Source organism: Typopeltis vanoorti, chromosome 7 (genome assembly GCF_054136105.1).
Source record: "Typopeltis vanoorti isolate ZY-2024b chromosome 7, IOZ_Tvanoo_1.0, whole genome shotgun sequence".
Classification (NCBI taxonomy): Eukaryota; Metazoa; Arthropoda; class Arachnida; order Uropygi; family Thelyphonidae; genus Typopeltis; species Typopeltis vanoorti.
In genome coordinates, this window is record NC_143555.1 from 74,037,516 (window position 1) to 74,061,185 (window position 23,670).

Genomic DNA, 23,670 nt, shown 5'->3' on the forward strand with positions numbered 1-23,670 from the left:
AATCAACGGTGGTTTATGCTTTTTTTTTTATATAGTTTTGGTGGTTTATACATTCCCACACAGGTATGACAGATGAAAAGAGTGAAGCATTTTATGAAAAGTGGATTGCCGTCAAAGTAGAGATTTCTTGCTTTCTTAGGCATGAGTGTGGTAGGTTTGGTGAAAATATTGGAATTTTCCCATGCTAACAGATTAGTTATTATTAATACTTGCTTACAGAATAGTACCATAACTTATCTATACTTGTACATCAAACATTGATAGGTTGAAGCACCAGATTGATTATCTTAGCACTGGAACAATGGAAGACAAAACATTTTTAATATGCACACTAGTCCAGAAGCAGAATGTAACACAAACCATCAACTAACAAGAGTGACCAGACCAAGATGCTCCAGGTCAGTCCTATTCAACCAGACAGGAATCCCCAGAGACTTCAAAAGAAACTTTAAAAAGGTTGGATACTCTTTGAGACTGATAAGGAGAACACACCTGAAATGCTATGGGAGGAATAAAAATTATAATACAGGATATAGCCAGAAAACATCTAGGCCCAATTAGAAGATCAAGAGATACATGCATCTCAGAATCAATATGGAATCTGGTCAAGAGGAGGCTGGAAAAACAGACAAAAGGGACTGAAGAACATAAAGAGATTACACAAAGAAGTCAGAAAATGCATTAAGCAGGACATGAACAAATATTATGCTAAGAAGCGCAAATAGATAGTTCAGATAAGGAGGTACAATTACAAAATGATGTTCTGGTTTGTTTGTGACCTCAAGCAAATGAAATGTAATCAAGGATGAGAATGGAACAGCACTAACAGAAGATCAAAAGTAGGAGTACTGTGAGGAACTGTGCAGCAGAGGATGAGGAATATTTGAAAGAGAATCCCTTCCCTCAACAGGAATCTTAAGTTGGACAACCGTCCACATAGACATAAGATGGAAAGAGGAGTTAAATAAAAGTTTAGATGGAATGGAGGAATAAGAGTGTTTCACAGATTGATAAAGATGTGAAACAGGATATGGCCTAGAGATTGCAAGAACTATAGAGATTTAATCCCCCCATGAAAACAAGATTCTACTAAAGATTATTCTAAACTGTATTGAGGCCAAAGTCACAGTTGAGATGCCTGAAGATGTGGGTTTCATGAAAGGTAAGAGTACTAGAAATCAGATCCTTTGCTTTAGGCAAATCCTTGAGAAGTATACAAAGTTTAGATTTCCTCTGGTTATATGCTTCAGAGACTGCTCAAAAGTTTTTGACTGTGCTCAGCATGCAAAACTGAGAGGTAATGAAAGTTCAACAAATTATCAAGCAACAGAGGCCACAGTAGGAACAGGTGTTGGATGAACCAACTGGTAGGCAAGAATGCTTACTTTCTCCTCACCTGTTCAGCGTCCATGCTGAGGATATCATGTACGCAGTACTGGATGAGTTGAAACAGGAAGTAACACATACATCAGCAATTAGATACACTGATGATGCAGTTCTTCTCTGTAATGATAGGGAAAAACTAGAGGGAGTTAAAAGATTTGAGTACCTAAGATGATTATGAATGGCTAGAATAATGGTCAAAAACTTATCTGGAGAGTGCTATTACTACAAGAACAAAACTGAGGATTTTGGATGTAGCCGTTTTTTTCAGTAGCCACTTATGGATGTAAAACTTGGAACTTAAAAAAGTCTGACAGGAAAAAAATGGTTGCTTTTGAAATGTGTGTTACAGCACTGTTGAGAATCTCATACACTGAAAAGTAAACAAATGGATTGGTTCCAGAAAGGAATAGCAGAAAAGAGAGCTGAAAAACTTTGGACACACAGAAAAAATGGAAGGAGAATATCTCAAAGCAGTTACAGAGGGTAAAGTGCCAGGAAAAATGGGGAGTGGTAAATCCTCAATGAGATGGATGGTGTGTATGGAGCAAATGATCTTCAGAGAGTTGAAGCCTGAGAAAAATCCTACAATAGAATTCATGTGATATCACTAAGGTGGCAGTGACCATATAACATCTGCTGGTGTCTACTGAAATTATGGATGGATCTGCATGATAACAGCCAGTGAAGAGTTAATTTTGCTTTTATTAGTTGTCTATAATCTGTATAGGGGGGCTGACAAGCAATAAGTGGAGGAAGTCTCAAGAGCTTACCAAATAAACCACATCTACAGTCTAGCTTCCTCAATTGTACTGTCGTAGATCTAGCAGAAGCAAAAACATTCAGGTTAAATGCCTCTATCTGATAAAGTAGTTCTAGTGTTTGATAGAGTACTGGAGAGAGTTGCACACAAGAGAATATAAGGCCTATAAAGAACTTGAGAGTGAATAAATCACATTTTTAATAGCTGTTATATATGTGTTGAAATGCAAGTTACATGGCATAGAGCTAAGCAGCACTTACTGCATTCAGCTGGAGACAGTGTGAAGAGCAAACACAGTAGCAAAATCCAACAAATTTTGCATTTCAAACCATCTCTGTAGACCAGTAGTTTTCAAACTTTTAAAGATGCCTTCCCCCCTTTTCTTTTGTAAAAAAATTCTTGCATCTTCCCCATACATTTCATATAACAATACTGATCTACAGTTTTCTTAGCATGTATTTTATTCTATGAAACTAAGATGTCCTTACAGTTTTTTTTTTGATAGAACACAGTTATACTTCAAACCATACTAAAAGTTAAATAGCACAAAGGGATATTTATTTTAAAAATTACAGCGTGTAAATGAGTTGTGCTTGAATATAAACAATAATACTGACCACTGATTTGTGCCCCCCCCCTAGAAAGGGTCTTGTGCCTCCCCACAGTTTGAAAAACCACTGGTATTGACTATAAAGAAATCAAAATCTTCAGTTCTGGGTATGCACTAAACAGCTGTAAGAGAATAGAATAACTGACTTTTTTAGTTGGAATACTGAGAATCAGCATGGAATATAGACCATCCAGCAGAAGATAATCATGTTGTGTGGAGGTAGTAACATCTATAGTAATGCTGATAGCTTGTATAATCTTTCACACACATAGCAAAGAGGTAAGTGGCAGTTCAAAACAAAACATGTAGTTTATCCAAAATGTATTGGAATGTTCTTCTTATGTAGCAAGTTTTGAAGGTAGCGATCACCCCCCTGGTCTAGTGGGTGTATTAGGTAGCAGAAAACAAAATTCCATGTTCGGGTGTTCTAAAATAGAATGGCTAGGCGCATTGTCTATAATCAATAAAACTTTAAAGTGCAGATTTTTTTCGTCCAGAATATAATGGACGAAATACCCATAGGCACCCTCTATGGGTTTTGTTGTCTAGCCTTAACTGTGTTGGGCAGGAAGCCTAAGAATCAGTTTCCCAAATCTGGGAAAGTTTAATACAACCAATATTTATTAAGATTAGGATGATTTTTTAAATCTGCTACTGATTCTAAAAAAAGTCATTTCCGATTTGTATTTTTTTAGTGAAGCATAGTAGTTTTTCCCCATTTGATTCTGTGCAAGGTATCCAAGACATGGGCAGAAAGCCCTGACTGACCATATAAGTTAAAATGCCATCTAACTAGAGCCTCTATAGCTCATTCGGTATACATGAAGCCCTTTGGTCAGAAAGACCTGGGTTCGATTCTCGTCCATGATGTGAGGAACCTTCATCTAGTCTCCTTCGAGTAAAGGTGAGTTACCCAGTCTCATACGGAGGTAGAGGGTTTTTCCACTCGGGTTTTTCGTCCAAGACATGGGCAGAAAGCCCTGACTGACCATATAAGTTAAAATGCCATCTAACTAGAGCCTCTGTAGCTCATTCGGTATACATGAAGCCCTTTGATCAGAAAGACCTGGGTTCGATTCTCGTCCATGATGTGAGGAACCTTCATCTAGTCTCCTTCGAGTAAAGGTGAGTTACCCAGTCTCATACGGAGGTAGAGGGTTTTTCCACTCGGGTTTTTCGTCCCTCAGAAGGCAAATCAGCCCGTGAACACACACACACACACACACACACACACACGAATTTACAGTCAAAAAATACTTACTTAAAATCACTCATTGAAGGATTCACCAGGTCTTAGGGGATGGATGAGGAAAATTAGGGAAATTCCACACAACATGTCAAGAAATTATACTTGGTTTCATTGTTTATTCAAGTGTAACCAAACAAAGTTTGTGTGTGGAGTACTATTTTTTCACCTTATAAGATGCACTGTTGAATTGGATGCATCACATTTTTTCATGTAAATATTAATTATTTTAATATATGTATTATCTGTTTATTAGATAAAAAAACAATTATTCTCTAAAAAAATTCATCAAATCATTAAAAAATCTAACATATTATATATATATATATATATATTTTTATAAATTTCATTAATCTTCTTTTCAAATTTTTCTTAATCTTTATATATATTTCAAAATAATTTTCATTTTGAATTTGTCTGCCATTTTTTGATTTTACATGCATGAATAAATCATTTCTCTTCATAAATCTAAAGCGCCATGATGGCAACCCTGTAAAAATTGATAGCATTCTTTCTATTGGTAATAATTTTGCTCGTTGAATAATCATTTTTGTAGATATGCAGAAACTAATCTTCTTTGATTCATTATAAAAGTTTTTAATTCATTTTCAATTTCTGAGAATTTTGCTGGTTTTCTACAGATACTGTTTTTTAGAATTTGCTTCTATTAATTGCTGTTTTTGTTTCCTCCAAGTCATACCACTTTTTCTGTAGGGGAAAACCCAAAGTGCCACTCTGCTGCCCTATTGCCATTCTTTTTTGTGCAGTCAATCACAATCTGCTTAAATGCAATCGTATTGGTATGTCTGTGCTTCGTGGAATCCATGGGTTATAAAAAAATGTAAATTTAATAATTTATTGATAACTAATAATTAAGGAATTGACAGCGTACACTAGAAATATAAATTAAATAAACTTTAATATATACTTTCCGATATTTCGGCAAATGTCACGTTGCCATCTTCTTGGGAACTTATTACAAAGACAAGTGCACACAAGTACTACATAACAGCAAATGAGAAGAGAAGCTAGGAAGCTAACGTTTTCCTAAAGTCCTGATAGTGCCCCCTGGCAGGCTATATTGGTTCTTGGCCTTTGGGCTGAAGTTCTTCTGATAAATGTTTCCCAAATTTGGGGCAGTCTCATGCATCCAAATTTGTTGAGGTTTGGCATGTTCCTAAGGGCTGAGGCTGATTCCATGAATAGTCTTTCATATTTGAACTTGCTGCGGTGTATTACCATGGCTTTCTTCCATCTATTCTGTGGCGAGTATCCAGAGCGTGGTCTGCAAGCCCAGAGTGGCTGTACTTGTAAAATCTGATGTAATCCTTGTGTTCTGAGATTCTGATATTTGCTGTCCTGCCTGTTTGGCCAAAGGAGGACAGTTTACAGCTGCAAGGGACCTGGTATACACCAGGTAGGTCTAGGGGAAGTGGTTGGTCTTTAGTGGAGCAGATAAGGGATACCAATTTTCTATGTGGTCTGTAACAGGTGGTCAAGTCATGTTTTTTTAAAATTTTGATTTTTTCCAAATAGTGATGGATTTAAAGTAATCTTTTTTTGTGAAGGGGAGGGGATGGTGGGTTGTGGATAACTGGGTTAAGTATTTTTTGGATTCTTTTGGGGGGGGGGGGGTAGCCATTGGCTGAGAAAGTGTCACAGATGTGATTTAGTTCAGTGGTTAGGGCTTGATCATTTGAACAGATTATTTTTGCCCTGTTGAATAGAGTCTTAATAACTCCATATTGTTGTGAGGGGAGGTGATGGGATTGTTAGTGAATGTATCTGCCTGTATGGGTGGGTTTTCTATAAACTGAGAAAACCAAGGTTCCATCAGGTTGGCGGGCGACTAGTGTGTCTAGGAAGGGGAGGTTATTGTTTTCCTCTTTTTCCAGGGTGAACTTGATTCTAGAGTGTTGGTTGTTTAAGTGTGTTAGGAAGGAGAGGAGTGAATCCGGGCCACGTGGCCAAATAGCGAACACATCATCAATGTAGCGAAGCCATATGTTCTAGTGTACGCTGTCAATTCCTTAATTATTAGTTATCATGTATAACCAGCATATAAGCCTCTCAACAAGAATAATAATTTATTGATTACTAGTTGAAATATATGACGATTAACAAACTTGCAACTATTCAAACTGATCACACATTACTAACAAGCAATGACACACTGTAAATGCACATACATAAAAAAACACATCAGTGTATAAGATGCACTGTAAGATGAGGCAGTTTATAAGACGCATTTTACTTATAGGACACATCCTAATTTTCAGATAAATTTTAGATAGAAAAAAAAAAGTGCGTCTTATAAGGCAAAAAATATGGTAACTTCACAACTGGTCTACATGTATATAGAGGCTAATGACTTCACATCAATTGCCTTAGTATCCCATAATGCGAGACACATCTTACAGACACGTATAATGCTCAGCATTATGGGAAGGAACACTACCCAAGGTTGAAGTAATGTAGAAGGCATATACGTCCCATATGCAAGTAGTCAAAAGGTGTTGCACCTTATTACTAAAACACTCTTGATTAGAGATGTATGTAGAATGTTTTTTCACTTGGTTAATCTATAAATTAAAGATGCCAGTCCAGATAGTGGTCCTTCCCATAATGCTTAGCATTAGACATGTCCGTAAGGAGATATGCCTTACATTATGGGATATTAAGATTGATATGAAGCATTAACTTCTGCATACAAGTAGTCCACTCGTGAAGTAACTTCACGACTGGACTCCTCGGATAAAGGACTGGGCTACTTACACTTGGATAAAGGATTAAACAAAAGAATATAATTTCTTGGCATCTTTAATTTATGGTATAACCAAGTGAAAAAATCTTCCAACATCACTCTCTGATCCATAGTATTTTAGTAATAAGTTGTGACACCTTTAGACTACTTGTATATGGGACATAAATGCATTCTGCATTACTTCATCAACCTTGGTATCGAAATGGTTTTGCAGAGGATATTAAGATTGATATGAAGCATTAACTTCTACATACAAGTAGTCCACTCGTGAAGTAACTTCACGACTGGACTCCTCGGATAAAGGACTGGGCTACTTACACTTGGATAAAGGATTAAACAAAAGAATATAATTTCTTGGCATCTTTAATTTATGGTATAACCAAGTGAAAAAATCTTCCAACATCACTCTCTGATCCATAGTATTTTAGTAATAAGTTGTGACACCTTTAGACTACTTGTATATGGGACATAAATGCATTCTGCATTACTTCATCAACCTTGGTATCGAAATGGTTTTGCAGAGGACTTCCAGGGTAACAAATGGCAATGCTATGGCCAATGAAGTCTTAACTGAGGCTCGGCTGTTGCCGTTACCCAGCCATGACTAGAGCTTTTTAGCTCAATAACACTCCATCCATCCACACAGATTTTCTTCAATCAGATGACGGGATAAAGAGTCAAGGACTCAGTCCATCGCCCAGTTCTTTTAAGAACTTTAAGAACCTTGGTATCTTTTCTATTCAAAATAAAAAGTTCTTCTTGGAGCTTTTTTATTTTGGCTCAAAACCATTTCAACCACTGGTATATAGTCTCAGTTCTTGTTCACATTATCATTTATGATTAATCTTCTTATCAGTTGTTTATAATAATATTTGCTATTACAAATAACTATGTTTTAATATATGTATAAATTGCTCAAATATCTTAGTCTTATCCTGTTCCTGATCCAGGAACTTTTTGTGATGGAGTTCTAATGCTCCATCAACTTTAGAATGTACCAGTCATATTACATATTATTTTACTGCAAATGATGTGTTTATTAAGTGATATATGTTTGTAGTTATATGGGTAATGTTAATATACATGAAATATATATATATTTAATTTTGTGTAATTTATGCTCTTTCCTAATATGAAAGTGAAAACTATTTGTTTGTGTACAAACATGGAGAAAATGGGCAATGGCCATCTTTTATCTAGAGAGAAGTGGCATTTGATATTAGACTACTTGCTCTGTTTAGAAACATCCTTCAGAGAGACATTCCTGAAACACTGACACCTGATGTGAGCTTTACCATTAAAAATCTTATGGCACAACCTAGAGATATGGTATACCGTAGTCCCCTCCTTATCTGCAGTCAACTCCAGTCCGAAAATATTAAATGGAAAATTCCATAACTGAACAATTTATAATTAGTGGATATTAGATCCAACATTATTTCAAAGCCAGATGTTTGTGGAAACTGTGAAAGTTTCGTAAGTTGACCTGAAAGCTTATGAGAATATGATCCTCAGTGTCCCCGAGTTTCCTTAGCTAAGCCAAGTAGTGCAAGCTAAGGCAACTCGGGGATGCAGAGGATTGTATTCTCATTAGCTCTCAGATCAGAGAATTGGGTGTACATTAGAGTAAACTGTCTGCCCTACAGTTCTCTAAACACAATCTTCATTTCATATTCAGTTCCTAACTGCATAATAGTTTTCTTCTTGCCTTGAGTATTCTGTGATACACACAATATAATAAGGAACACTGTTTAGAAAAAATACAACTTTCTGCTAGAGTAACGTTCCATTCATTGACATAAAATGTTCCATTCATTGACAAGAACAAACACAGGGTTATAAAAAACAAACAGTAGACAAACCTCATGCTGGAACTCTTTTACTTTCAGATAAATCCATAGGTCCCTGAATACATTCTTATAACCCTCTTTCTGTCAAAAATTTCTAACCATAACCACAGTTTATGTGCCCATCTTTTTTCCTTTCCTTCTTTTTTTTTATTCTCGCACTGCACATGCCAGCTTCAAATTTGCTGTTTTTAGCTGAGTGCAGCACAACACTTAAACTAATATATACCGCCAAGTCCAGTGTCTTTGCAACTTTGCTGAAGTTAGCAAAATACATCATAACATAAAGTTACTCTCCCCTGCCCCAGTTTTCCCATAAGTAAACCCTTCCCCTCCCCCAAAAAAGCACCCTTAAACACAATAATATATATATATATATATATATATATATATATATATATATATATTATTAAAATAAATCCAGGTTTCCAATTTATTTTTCCCACGTCAAAACACCCCCCCCCACGCGCCCTTTCCCCTTGTTATAAACAACCTTCAGCAGGAATATCGAATTTGAAGACATCCTAGTATCAAAACAAGGTATGTACAGAAAAATTTTCCTCTTCTTTTATTCTGCCATAATTGCCTTCAATACTTACCCATAATGCCCTAAAATATATATATATATTTTTAATGAGTAAAAATAGCTAATGTATTTAAAATAAGGGACACTCCTAAACAAAAACAGGCTATAATAGCCGTAATAATAATAATAAAGTTACAATTCATTTTAAACTACAAACATTTTACAAACTGAATTACATAACATTTTATTCTCTTGGTGAAGACAAAGACAAGTGAATTTCATTACAATATTAAATTAAATTCTGTGATGGAGTATTACATTTCAGTAAATGGAGGAGGGGGTGGAATACATTGGGTGACTTAACTTATAAGTCACCCGATAATAATTAAATAATAAATATGCAGTATATCTGAATGGAACTTGTCAGATACTGTATAGAGCCTTGATTCTTACACAAGTTTGCCAAAGCAGCCCAAGATAAAAATTTTGCATATTTTCAGTGATGCATGTAAACCCACTTCCTCCCGCCCAAATTTGCGATATGCAGGCAGAATAGCTTTAAAAAAATTATCAAGTCCAAATTAGACTTTAAAAGTGCCTACTGTTCAAATGGCAATCAAGTATTCTGATCCCTCACCAAGAAGGCTATTTGGTGCAACTTCTGTCCTTCTATCCTCCATCTCTCTCATCCAGACAGTAAGTACCATTGTAACATCACCCAAAGATGAGACTGATATAATGCAACCTTCTCTTCCAACTTTTGTATAGACAACTAAAGAAAAACCTGTCACTATAAAACAGCTCACTGCACTTCAGACCTTTTGAAAGGCATCAAAAGAATTTTTAACAGCTTGGATATCAACAGGTTTCCCAGTTCACAATGACATTACCCCAACTGCACTCCACAATTATTCTGTATCATCTGTGTAAGCTGCCATATTTGTATGGAAGCAAGTCTATACTCAGTCCATTCCAAGAAAGGGAGATAAAATTCAACAATTTAACTATCACTGTTCACATGACCTCAGTCTTCTTGATTGTGGTGGAAAAGATCACAAAGAGACAACTTCTGAAACTGGAGTTGTTGTTGTTATGTTCCATCGAGTTGTTTCCGACTCCTGATGATTCTATGACTATACGCTCTCCATTCAGATCTGTCCGTAGCCATATCTTTCAGAATTTCCAGGCCCATTTCAGTTGCTTCTTTAACTCCATCCACCATCTAATTCTTGGTCTTCCTCTTCTCCTGCTTCCATCAACTTTAGCAAGCAACTGTTGTTTGCTTGCATAATATGTCTAAAGTATGGCATTTTTGCTTAATGATCATAGCTTCGAGGGAGCAATCTGGCTTTATTTTGTCTATCACTGATTTATTGGTTTTCCAAACCTGTAATTCAAATTCATCTATCTTCCTTGTTTCACTCTTTCTCAGGGTTCAACTTTCACATCATCCAAACTGGAGACTCACCAATTAATTACTTATCAATATGGATTATGCCACTCTCACTCCATAGTAGATCTACTAGCCAACCTTACTACCTATGGAAAAATGATATAAGGTTTGCACAAACTCACATTTGCTCTTGACATTTACAAGGTGGATTGGATTTACAAGATTGGATCTGGTTCTATAGAAGCCAAACTACCAAGCTACCATCTTAATGTTGTCCATCTTCTACCCTTCACAAATTGGTTACCAATTTAAGATTCCTCCACCAATTCCAGGATTCTATATTTGTTACTCCTATACATTAATGGCCTTCTTTCACCTCAAATCCATAATTTTACCAATGACTGCAATCTTCTTCATTTGACAAACATTGCGATCTCAAACACCGATCTTCTTAATGCAGGATGAGGACTTCAATATTACTTAAAAAAAAGTAGTCCTTTCCTATTTCCATAAGAAAAATGTCACTTCGCTTGCCATTTCCTTTGATACTCAGACAGTCAAGGACACCAGATTTCTCTACTTTACCTAACTTATGTCCACAACCTTTCATGGCACAAATGCATTCATAGCTCCTCCTCCTAGGTCTCCAAAAAACTTCTTGGTGTCCTCTACTGTTCAAAACACAACTTCTTACTCATACAACTGCTAATGCTATATAAATTCAAAATTCATTTAATCTTTAATTACTAGTCTCACATTTGGGGTGGCTTGTCAAAATCTTCCCTGAAAATGCTTGATGTATCCAAAAGAGAGGTCTGTTTAATAGATATTCCCACTCATTCAAAAATCCTTCCAGTCATTCACACATAATGTAACAAAAGATTTCCATTATATTAGAATTTCATTTTATTCCAGGGGCACCTTGTGCAAAGTATAATTTTATGCATATGAAACTAGCTTCATATATAAAACCTACTGAATTATGCAATTAATAATTAAATACATCTTTTAAGCATAATTGAAATGTGCAACTGAAATAAATTTAAGAAAAATGAGTACACTTCAAGGAATAAACAGACAATAATAGACATCTTACCTTGGCTCCACCTATATACTCTTTTCTAAAGTTTTCAATAGGATTAATAAATGTTTCCTGAGATCGCTCCAGCTGAAAAGTGGATAGAAACTGTAGTAAATATATCATTTAAAACATTTCATGAACAATTTTAGTTTTCTTAAACATACATTTCCATCTTCAGTCCACAAGCAATTATGCAATTCAATCTTAAAAAGTGTGCAAAAGACTTAAAACTTAAGTGACATATAGAAAATAAATATGCCCAAGCTATATTTAGTTTTCACTCTTTAACTACTTTGTATTTCAGAATGTGTTATGCACACATATTCTGAAGAAATTCTATTCCAGAAGAAATTCTGGAAAAGAATAGTCAAACAGAGATCTGAAGAAAGGTGTATGTCACAAGAACTGTGAAAAATACATTTCTGGTATAATAAGGATGTCAATGAGTAGAAATATGGAGATAGTCATCCCACAATGTCCTAATCAAAGATGGATTACTGTGCACAGATTTCGTAATCTGATTTCCAAAGTGATGAGGAAACTTTGGATAGGGTTCAGCAATAGACAACTACAGTGATATCAGAATTCTGCAATATTAATTTTGAGGAGAGGTTGAGAAAATAAAAACTGTAGAATTAAGGTGGTAAGAAGTTGCATCCTTTTGCAAATGCCTTTTCTCAATAGTTCAATAAACTAACTACATTTGAAACAGCTTGCTTAAGATGTCTATGCTCCAAGAAGAATTTTGGCCCAATTAAACCTTTTAAGTCACATCACTCAACCTATTTCATAGTTTCTATAGTCCAATGTCCACACAATCTATCATACCTCTTTGAATCCATTAAAAGAGAAAGCACCTGCAACTGACTCTGGCAACCCATTCCACTCACTCAACTCTCTAAGTAAAAAATCTAGTCCTCACACCTTCACTGCACAATTCATCCTTTATAAATAATAATCCACTAGGAGTATTACTCCTATCATAAATGGTACTTCATTACCAACCCTTATATGCCATCCCACTTGAACTTTTTTTTTACTGATGGAATATCATCTGTCAACTATCTTTCAATGATCCCAGTAATCTTTGGACAGACCAAGGCTATCAATGCCACTAATTTGTTTCCTTTATTCCTGATGTCTCCTGACATTTGTATAAACAAACATCAATGCATTATTAATATTTTTTCTATATCAATTATTATTCCCCCCCCCACGAATATTACAGCTACATTGATAAATTTATTTACATCAGCCCATTTTTATTTGAATGGCTCTTGTATACATTATTTTTGAAAAGGAAAATTTATTGCTGTGGAAAAGATATCAAATCAAAGCAACCTGACATTTTGGAAACTTGCCAAAAAAAAAAAAAAAAACTAATAATTATATTTTTATTAAATAATACTATTTCATTAGCATTTAAATGACCATGAAACAGATACTGTTTTGTATTTGAAAATTTAGAGTTATACTACTTAGCAGTACTTACCATCCTGTCCCTTTGATCTTCTATTGCTGAAAGAAGACTTCCAAATTCTTTAAATGACTGACCTAAAAACATACGTACAATCAAATCCTAATTACCACAGTAATGTAACACAAAAAATATAAATTGAGCTATAATGAAAGCATCGTGCTACAAAAGTAACTATTTAAAATAATTTTAAAATAATTCATTTAGCAGCTATCAAAATAAACAATGTGAAAAGAACAAAAGTATAAGGTTTTCCTAATATTCATTGTAAAAAAAAAAAAAAAAGAAAAAAAGCCATATGTATTATAAAGAAATTATAAAACAAATGTAAGTATTGCATTCCTTATTTCACATTTACAAAAAAATAAAATTAATGTAGTTAGCATTAGCCATAATGAAAACAATGAAGCTGGATCTTAAGAAATGGTCCAAGGTATTGGCTCAATCTTCCCAGAAGACTGAGAAGAGCAAACATTTTGCCATTTCTTGTAGCCTGATCAGTGGAATTAGATTGGTAGGCAATATGAGTTAACAATGAAAAAAATAAAAATAATAAACCAATGAGTGGTTATTTGGAGAACAATAAAGATAGTTAATAATTAAAAAATTAAATATTTAAAAAAAAGAAAGGAATTCTGAACTAGGTTTAGAATTCTTTGACTGTGATATCATATATAACAAATGCACAAGCATTAAAAAAAAAAAAAAAAAAAAAAAAAAAAAAAAAAAAAAAAAAAAAAAACAGAAGGAATCATGCAAGATAGTTTCAGTGGAGAGCAGCTGAGGTTCCTCAAAAAATTATGTTTGGTTTGTGTACCTGTAGAGTGGTGCACATCACTTGTGTTTGATTAAGGCCTTGAATGTTGGTTAAGTGAATGTGGAAACAAGTTTTTGTATGAATTTTTTTTTTGTCTATTTGGTTGGATTTTATCATTAAAAAAACTTTTTTTTTTTTTGTGGAAGATGTTTCTTTTTCACAATATTACTGTATTTATTTCTACTATCTTTCATGGTTGGCAATGTCACAAAGTTAATTATAGTGTGGGTGAGCGCACGAAAGGGGGAGGGGGAATGCAGTAGCAGTGAGACTCATGAACATGTTACTGATAAGTACACGAGTCCCCTTTCCATGGACAACCTTAAGTTGCACAGATATGTTACGTCTACAGTTAAACACATCAGTCTTTGCACTATCCTTATGCAATGGAATTATCATGTATTCTTTCCATTCCTGTGGAATCTTCCCCTTGGTTGTATAATTTGAGTCTCAGCACAGATGAGACTCAAATTATACAACCACGTTAAAGGCACAACCAGTTTAGTTAACTTAGCATCCATTGTGATATCCCATTAGACCTTACTGCTAAATTCTTATTCAGTTTTTTTTTTTTTTTTTTTTTTTGGCTCACATGAATAGTGGGTTGACCAGTCTATAATACATCAGCACCATGCATGGAAGGAGATTTGGGGAAGAAGGAACTTTTTTGCATTAAATTTGAAGGCCTATGCAATGCATTCCTTAGAAAACATAGGAAGGGAAGCTGCTCCAGAGTGTAGCAGGAATGAAAGAGGGGGGGGGAAGAGAAACTTGTTCTGTGAGTTTGGAATTGGACTGTGAAAGAATGTTTGGGTGGCAGCAGCAGCACACGTCATTGGATTTGGTGTGGGGAGGGAAGGAGTGAGATTATTGATGGACACTGACCATGGAATATCAAAGATGTATACAGCAGAAACTAAGTGCCCATGCAAAACCGGATGAGAGTTGGTAACAGACGATTCATTAATCAGTCTGATTGCTATCTTCTCTATTGAGAACAGTATTTTTATAGAGGTCTTGGGGCACCATCCCAAATATATGAGCAATACTCAAGGGATGATTGGCAGAATTGCAATTTGTACATGGTTAATAGTTTTCAGAGGTAAAGTATTGCCTTGAGCAAAAGAGGAATCCTAATTTTTTGGATGCCAAGGACGCAGAAGTTGTAATGTGTTTATGCCAAGAGAAATTTGATGTCAGAGTAATTCCAAGGAAAAAAATCTCATCTTAAATAGAGTTTTGAGTGCTATCAAAGGTCATCATCATCATAATCATCAAATTCCTGCCATGTACCCGAAGGGGGTGTACAGGATATGATAGTACTACATGAAAAAAATTACATCATTACTAACTTCCTATCTACAATTTTCCTCCAAATCAGTCTGTTACTTGTCAAGACTCCAACATTATCAGATCTTATATTTCTATCGTCTAAGGCACATTGTACCGTATCAATCCACCTATATCTTGGTCTTCCTCTGGGTCGTTTTCCTGCAAACCTGGCAGAGAACACTTGTTTTGCTAATCTTTCTTCGTCCATTCTGTTTAGGTGACCATACCTGAGATTAGCTCTGCTAACGCATTCCTGGATGCTCACAATGTTAAGTTCTTTCCTAGCATCCTCGTTTTTAATATGATATTGCCATTGATGCCATCTGTTCACGCCTCTAATCTTTCTCAGGACTCTCATATCTGCGGTCTCTAGTCTTTGCTCAAGTGTTTTACTTCTGACCCAGCTCTCAGATGCATAAGTTAAAACTGGTTTGAACACTATCTTGTATACAGCTAATTTAGTGTTCCTACTAATTTCTCTCCTATTCCATACGAATTTATTCAATTGACTTCCTACCATACCAGCTTTGCTGATTCTGTTGTCTATTTCTATATTTAATTTACCATCTTCAGTAAAAATCGTGCCTAAGTAACTGAAATGTTTCACTTGTTCCACAGGTTCTCCATTCACAACACAGTTGACATTTTCAATGATTCTGCCTATTTTCATTGTCTTTGTCTTTTTAATGCTGACCTTCATACCATATCTATTACAACAGCTATTAAATTTAGTCAGAGAATCTTGCTGACTTGTAGTGGATTTATTTAGAAGTATAACATCATCCACATAAAGCAAAGAGCTGACATTAACATCTCCAATTTTGATATCATTTTTAATACCACTTTCCTTCATAATGTGATCCATATAGATAATGAATAACAGAGGGGATAATGTACATCCTTGTCTCACACCAGATTTAACATTAAACCATCTTCCTGTACTTCCTTCAATTCTAACTGCTGACTTACAACTCAAATAAAGTCTAAGTATTGCTTGATATAATGCCCCATTGACACCATATAACTGTAGGGTACTGAATAGTTTTTCTCTTGGCACCTTGTCATATGCCTTTTCCAAATCGACAAAACTTAAATACAGATCTCTGTTATATTCCCATGCTTTTTCAACTATTTGTCGTAAAGTGAAGATCTGATCCTAACAGCTTCTATATGGCCTGAATCCAGCTTGTTCTTCACCAAGCTTTTCTTCCACAATTCTTCTCAACCGTTTCTCAAGTATACTTGCATAGATCTTGCCAGGAACACTCAGTAAGGAAATACCTCTGTAATTCTCACATTCAGTTTTATTCCCCTTTTTATATATGGGTGCTATATTTCTGGTCTATATTTCTATATTTCTACAGCATTTCTGGTCGAATATCATCTACTCCTGCTGCCTTTCCACATTTCAAGCCTTTGATGGCTTTTTCTACTTCAAGTATGGATATGTATTCCTGACTGCATGCCTGGTCAGTGTTTTTTTTATCACTGTGCTGTCATCACTGCTTGTTTCATTTAGCAATTTTTCAAAGTAATTACTCCATACTTCAAGGATATCTTTTTCTCCCATTTTCATGTCACCTTTATCATCTCTAACTACTTTTACAGCACTCTTTCCTCCATTCCTAACCTTCTTCAACAACCTCCAGAATATCTTACCACCTTCTTGATATTTATTTTCTATATTCTTGCCAAAGTCCTCCCATGACTTTTGTTTAGCTAGTTTTACTCAGTGTTTAGCATTCTTGCATTTGTCTCTGTATTCTCTAAGAGCACAAGCTGACTTATTTGACAGGAACTTTTGATATGCTTTCTTCTTTTCTTTCACTGCCTCTTTAACCTCCTGTGTCCACCAGGGAGTTCTGATTTTTTTTATCCTTGCAGACAACCTCACCACATGCCTCTCTGGCAGAATCAATCAATGTTTCCTTCAGAGTTTGCCACTGAATCTCGAGGGTTTGATTCCTGTTCTCAAACTCTTTCATTTTTTCTTCAATAATCTTTGTGTAATTTAGTCTACAGATCACATCTGAGAGATGCTCAACTTTTATTCGTTTTAAAACTTTCTTGCATGTTATTCTTTTCAATATGAAATTCAATTTTATCCTGCTCAAGACTAAATAGTGATCGCTTCCAATTTCAAATCCTCTGTACACTCTGGTGTCCTGCACCAGCGAGAAAACATCACTATCAACAATGACATAGTCAATGAGACTTTTCTTATTCCGTGCCTCTTCTCTCCATGTGAATTTGTGCACATTTTTATGTTGGAACATGGTGTTAGTAATAACCAGTCCATGTCCTGAGCAGAAATCCAACAGGTATTTGCCATTATTATTAGCTTTGCTCTTTTCTCCAAATTTTCCCAAAATATTTTTGTATGTCTCACAATCATTTCCTACTCTGCTATTCAGATCACCAACTTTTCCTTTTTCATTGTGTCAGTTGCTTTCTCTAAAGCATCAAAAAATTCCTCCACTTCTACCTTAGTAGAACCTTCTGTGGGACCATAGGCACAAATAAGTCTCATTGTCCAGTTCCCCATTCTCATATTTGCCCACATTACTCACTTGAGACTGACTGCCATTCAAGAAGATTAGCCTCGTATTTTGTGTTGAATACTATGGCTACTCCTTCTTTTCCTTGTTTGTCATTTCCTGAATATAACATTTTGTATTTGTTGCTCAGAAAGATCTCACCAGTTTTTGTCTTTTTTGTTTCGGTCACACCTATTATGTCGATCTGGTACTTATCTAATTCCTCAGCTAGCTCCATTTCTTTGCCATTCAGGCTTCTTATGTTGATAGTGCCGATCTTTAACTCTGGTGATGTTGAGTTGGGGTTTGTTTTCAGATTTCAAAGGTAAGGGTGAAATATCAAAAGGTAAGCTATCAACGGTAAGGGTGAAAAAAAAAAATTATATGGTTCATTTTGGTAGGAAATAAGGCAGAACTATGTTTTGCAGGCATTGAAAATAAGAAGATTAACCAAGCCTCATCACAGAATGGTTTGCCAATAAGACTTAAGAGTTGCAAAGGTTGTTTTGCAAGTTGTGATTGTTTTTATAGTGCAAAAATTGATGGTCAACTGGAGTAAGTTATTGATATAAGGAGAAGAATGGATGACAAGACAGAACTTTGCAGGACACTAGCATTAGTTGCATATGTAAAAGATGGGAGAACTGTCTGCCATCGTGTATGTGCATCCAGAGAGAAAGCTGGACAACCCAGTTGCAGAAATCACAGGATAAAAGAAATAATGGGAGCTTATTTAATAGATTCTTGTGCCAGACCTAGTTGAAAGCATTGGAGATAAAGTGCAACTACTTAGGATTTAGCAAAATTTTCTCATGGTACTCATCCAAAGGTGGGTGACATAAGTGAGGTCTCTGGTTGACTGGAATTGGAAAAATCTATACTGCAATCATTTATTAGTTGAGCACCTTCAAATACAGGGTGTTTCAAAAGGGTATATACAACTTTGCAGGAGAACAGAATAACTCAAAACACGTACAAAAGCTGAGTGAGTGTCACAACGTAGTGAGACACAAAAATTTTTATTCACATAACTTTATTACCAAATGATAACACTAGATGGCATGATACGTCACACCATTTGAAAATGGCAACTTTCGATGGTGCAGAGCGAGCATGATGTGTGTGTTTTGGTTTGAGAATAATTAAGTCTGTAACGCGTTCAAAAGAATTTCTGCATGCAATATGGCAAAGAACCTCCTAATAGGTGCACAATCTACATGTGGCACAAGAATTTTGTGGAAACAGGCTGTTCTGTGTGTCATCCAAGGTCAACAGGAAGGTTACGTGCTGCCACTGCTGTTGTGGAAGAAGTTGGGGAAATTTTCCAGAGAAGCCCCTGGAAAGTCAACCAGATGAGCTTCTTGTCACATTAGAATTCTACATGTGACTGTATGGCATGTTATGTTTTACGACAGAGTCTACATTTAAGGCCCTACAAATTTACCCTTATACATTTGAAGAAAGACGATAAGATACATCAGGATTTCTGTACAGAAATGATCAGTAGGATAGAACAAAATGAGGACCTTTTGGACTCGTTTTCAGTGACGAGTGCAGTTTTCACATAAGTGGGCAAGTAAACACACTAACAACTGCAGAATTTGGGAAAGCGAAAATCTACAAGCCAATGTAGAACATGTTTGCAGCACCCCAAAGGATAACATTTTTTGCACCATAAGCAAGAAGAAAGTGAATGGACCCTTGTTTTTTTTTTTTTTTTGGAGTCTATCATTACTGACGGTGCGTATCTGGACATGCTACATGGGTACCTAATACTACAATTAGACAACGATGACCACAAAGGATACTTAATTTCCAACAAGACAGAGCACTTCCTCATTACCTGACAAACGTAAGGTCGTACCTCAACACCTTTTTCCAGGCAGATGGATTGGTAGAGGGGCGCCTGTAGCATGGCCACCACGTTCCCCCGACCTTACACCATTAGATTTTTTTCTTATGGGCTTTGCGAAAGATAGTGTGTTTGTACCACCACTACCAGCCAATTTGGATGAGCTACATTCCAGAATTACTGAAGCTGCTGCCAAGATTGCTGAAGTTATGCCAGATATGCTCTGCTATGTGTGGCAGGAAATTGATTACAGATGGGATGTCTACAAAATTACTGGAGGCAGTCATATCAAATTTTAGCTGTCTGTATTGAAACTTCAAGTGTTACACTACATTTGCACAGTAATAAAAATTGTTCATCTGTCGCTATTTACATTTTATTGTCATTTAAAGTTGTATACTCCCTTCAGAAATACCCTGTATAGTGTAAGAGTTCTTCATTACTTGGGAGAGGACTGAGATGACAGATGGTAGCTGACATAGTACACGACAGGTGGTAGCGTGATGGAAAGGATTTATCAACCTTCTTAGGAAAGGGTTATACATGAACTAATTTCCAAACTGTAGGATAAATATCAGAGGAGAACATAAAAGAGCAACATAGAACAGGAATGAACCCTGGAGGGAAAATCTTCAGGAGAGTTGGAGGCATGCCATCATGATCAGGGGAAGTTTTGCTATCTAATTTAAACAAGATTTTTTCTGATGAAAGTCAGAGGGGAGAATTGAATGTAGGGCGTTTGGAATGGTTGGGAGATATTTACTAAAATTATCTATGCATGTATTTGAGGAAAAATATGCCTAAAGATCAGCTTCTTCTTTATGTGTGTGTGGGGGGGGGGGGGATTGCAATAGAACCATCCGGGTGAAGTAGTGGTGGAAACAGTGTTGGACAAAAGTTGTAGCCAACCTTGGTAAGAGACCAGAAAGCATGACCTATTTAGATGCAATGCAAGTTTCCTGCTTTTCTGGCTGCTCTAAAATCAGTTTTTGATACACCAATGATTTTCTGAGCTTGTGAAGGAATTTGGAGTGGAGATTTTATAGTCAGTTGCAATATGCTTAGTTCTTCATTTGTACAAACACTGGCTATGGTGTTGTACAAATTCTTGTAATGTAAAAATCTTGATAGTCAGTCAGTCACCAACATTGGTGACTGACTGACTATCAAGAACTTCACTCTAAATTCCCATCCCTTTAATTAGGCGATAGGAATTTAGCATAGAGTGTTATGTGACAGTTCTAGTAATTCTACATGCACCTGAGTTTCTTCAGGTGATCAACGTAGCAGTGAGCTCAACATTGCATATGCTTAATCTCTCTGGAAAGAAACTGTGTCAATTTGTTTAGCTCTTTAAAGAGAGAGAGACTATTTTTACACTAAGTGATACATAAGCACACAGGAGTTCAATCCTATTGATGCAGTGACTTTTAACTTCATTCCTTTTAGAATCCAGGAAATGAGTGACTCAATAACAAATATATAGACAACCAATTCTCCATTTACATGGTAGATTGGTTCAAGAAAACACTGTGTAAATGTAAACCGTGTAAAAAAGAATACAGTGCATATGAAAAAATAGAAGAATGGTTACAGATGTGAAAACATGATACTAACAGTAAGTTATTTTCAAACAAAACATGAAAATCATTGAATAAAACTATTTAATTTTAATGGAATGTTTTTTATTTTAAATACTTATTTAAAGTATATATAAGTATCTTTCCTAAAGAAAACAGTGTATAACTAATAAAACAGAAATTCGAAAAGGCCCAAATACACCATATGGTTATTAGTTAAATTTTATTTTCCGTTACTTTCTGACTTATAGCGTTTGACTTCTGGAACAAAACATTGATGGAACCATTCATTAAAAATTTCTTTTGTAACCAGTAGCTAGCTACATTATTTTGTGAGAGACTGGAATTAAATCACTTCCATCACTGGAAATACTTCGGCCGTCCTGTTCATACTGCAATGATGAAGCATTTTCTTCAGTAAAAGGAACTAAATTAGCACTAATTTCCAATAATTCTAAAGGTTGATTTTTTTTTTATTTATTTTATTTACCATGAACTCTGTAATTAATCGTTGAGATCCTATTTTGACCAGACCTTCGTATAATTCTTCATATTGCACACAATACACGACTTCAGTTCATGTTTAAACTGTTCAGCTCGTTCAGTATTTGGATCATGTTTAAGAAAATGACTTTGCAATTTACTAGCCATTTGAAACCCTTCTTTAATTAATCCTGCAGTGAGTCGAATCTCTTCATCATCACTTTTTTCTTTTTCATCAAGATTATCAAGGACAGCTTCTATTATTTCGTCATCACTAACAGCCTTGTCAACCATGAATTCTTCAATATCTGCAGACAAAAATGCATCAAATCCTTCTCCACCGACCACGTGCTAATCTGATGATATTGGAATATTCAGTTGTATGCAAAGGTACAGGGTTTTTCTTTTTCACACATTCTGGCCAAATAGCTTTCCAGCATGCATTTAAATTTGATGGTTTCAATTCAAATAATGCCAACTTGGTAAGTCTGATGCAATCCAAACAGAAAATTTCTTCCACACATCAATAACTGTCAGTAAATTATCCTTATTTAGTTTATACAAAATATAGTGCAATGTTCTTCTTATGTAGCACGTTTTTAATGTAGCGATCACACCCTGGTCTAGTAGTTGTTGTTGGGATGTTGTATTAGGTGGCAGAAAAAATTCCACATTCGGGTGTTCTAAAACAGGATGGCCAGATGTGTTGTCTAAAATCAATAAAACTTTGAAGTCCAGATTTTTTTTTTCCCATGAAATAGCATTTAACTTCTGGAACAAAACATTGATGGAACCATTCACTAAAATTGTATTTTGGAAACCAACCTTTTGGTAACGTGTAAAAATTCACACCTTTCATCGCCATGGTCTTAGGGATCGATTAATGAATAATGGTTTTAATATACAATCTCCTGAAGCATTGCTGCAAAATAACAGAGTCACATGATCTTTAGCAGCTTTAAAACCACCAATACTTTTTTGCGATTTTGCTATATAAGTTCTACTTGGCTTTTTTTTTTCCAAAAAAGGCTGATCTCATTTGCATTCCAAACTTGACCAGGAGTGTAGCCACCATTATCAATAATTTTGGACAGTTTTGAAAGAAATTCCCTAGCTTCCGGCTCATCTGTAGATGCAGCTTCTCCTTTTATTTTTACATTATGAAGCACATATCTTTTGAGAAATTTTGCAAGCCAACCTGTGCTTGCAGAAAAATCACAATTGTTGTTTGATGTTGTTGGCTCCTTTTCCTGAATCTGTTTGTACAACCGCAATGTTTTCTGTTTGATGACATTTCCATCTAAAGGTACTCCTTTTTGTGAACAATCTTCTATCCACATCACTAGGGCCTTTTCCATCTTCACTTTTATAATGTCTCTCGTATATGATGATCACTTGGCACCTAATTTTGTTCTATAAAGAACAGATTTTCTAATGGCATCTGCATTTTTCTTAATCGTTCTCATGGTAGCTTCATTCAATCCAAAATATTTCCCTAAGGATGTTGAACCTTCTTCAGCTGCTAAATGATTTTAAAATTTGGATCTTAGTTTCTAAAGAAATGGGTTTTCTTTGCTTCTTCTAATTGAATTATCTGACCATGATTAATGGGATAATGTTATTAAAATATCTGAAAATATTCAATAATTAATTTTACTAATTTGATATTACACATACAAAACTTTAAAATTTAATACATACCTGTATAACTCTATTGCACGAACAAAACTTTCATGAACAAAACACAAGACGTGTAAAGATTTCAAACTATAAACAAGAAATGAATGTTTAGCGAACAGCTTAACTCCTTCCAAGCAGCTGTATGTAGGTGGGCCTCCCGTAACAGACCAACTTAACTTCGAGTAATCAGCATAGCACCTTCTGCTTCCAAGAATCAACAGCAAGTGAATATAATGGATCATCTGTTGGCTTAATTTCGGGGAATCATAATTACAAAAATTGATTTTTTGGTTGTCACT

At 35.4% G+C, this 23,670-nt stretch overlaps 1 protein-coding gene across 2 annotated transcripts in view; it reads right to left on the bottom strand.

The window, feature by feature from the left end:
• Positions 1-23,670, bottom strand: part of Graf (GTPase regulator associated with FAK) — a 573,290-nt gene that overhangs the window by 450,857 nt on the left and 98,763 nt on the right. For both annotated transcript variants that reach the window (XM_090395958.1, XM_090395957.1), the window contains 2 exons: positions 13,106-13,167; positions 11,629-11,700 (listed from right to left, as the gene is read on the bottom strand). In XM_090395958.1, coding sequence (XP_090252084.1) covers positions 11,629-11,700; positions 13,106-13,167 — 134 coding nt within the window. The remainder of the gene's footprint in view (positions 1-11,628; positions 11,701-13,105; positions 13,168-23,670) is intronic.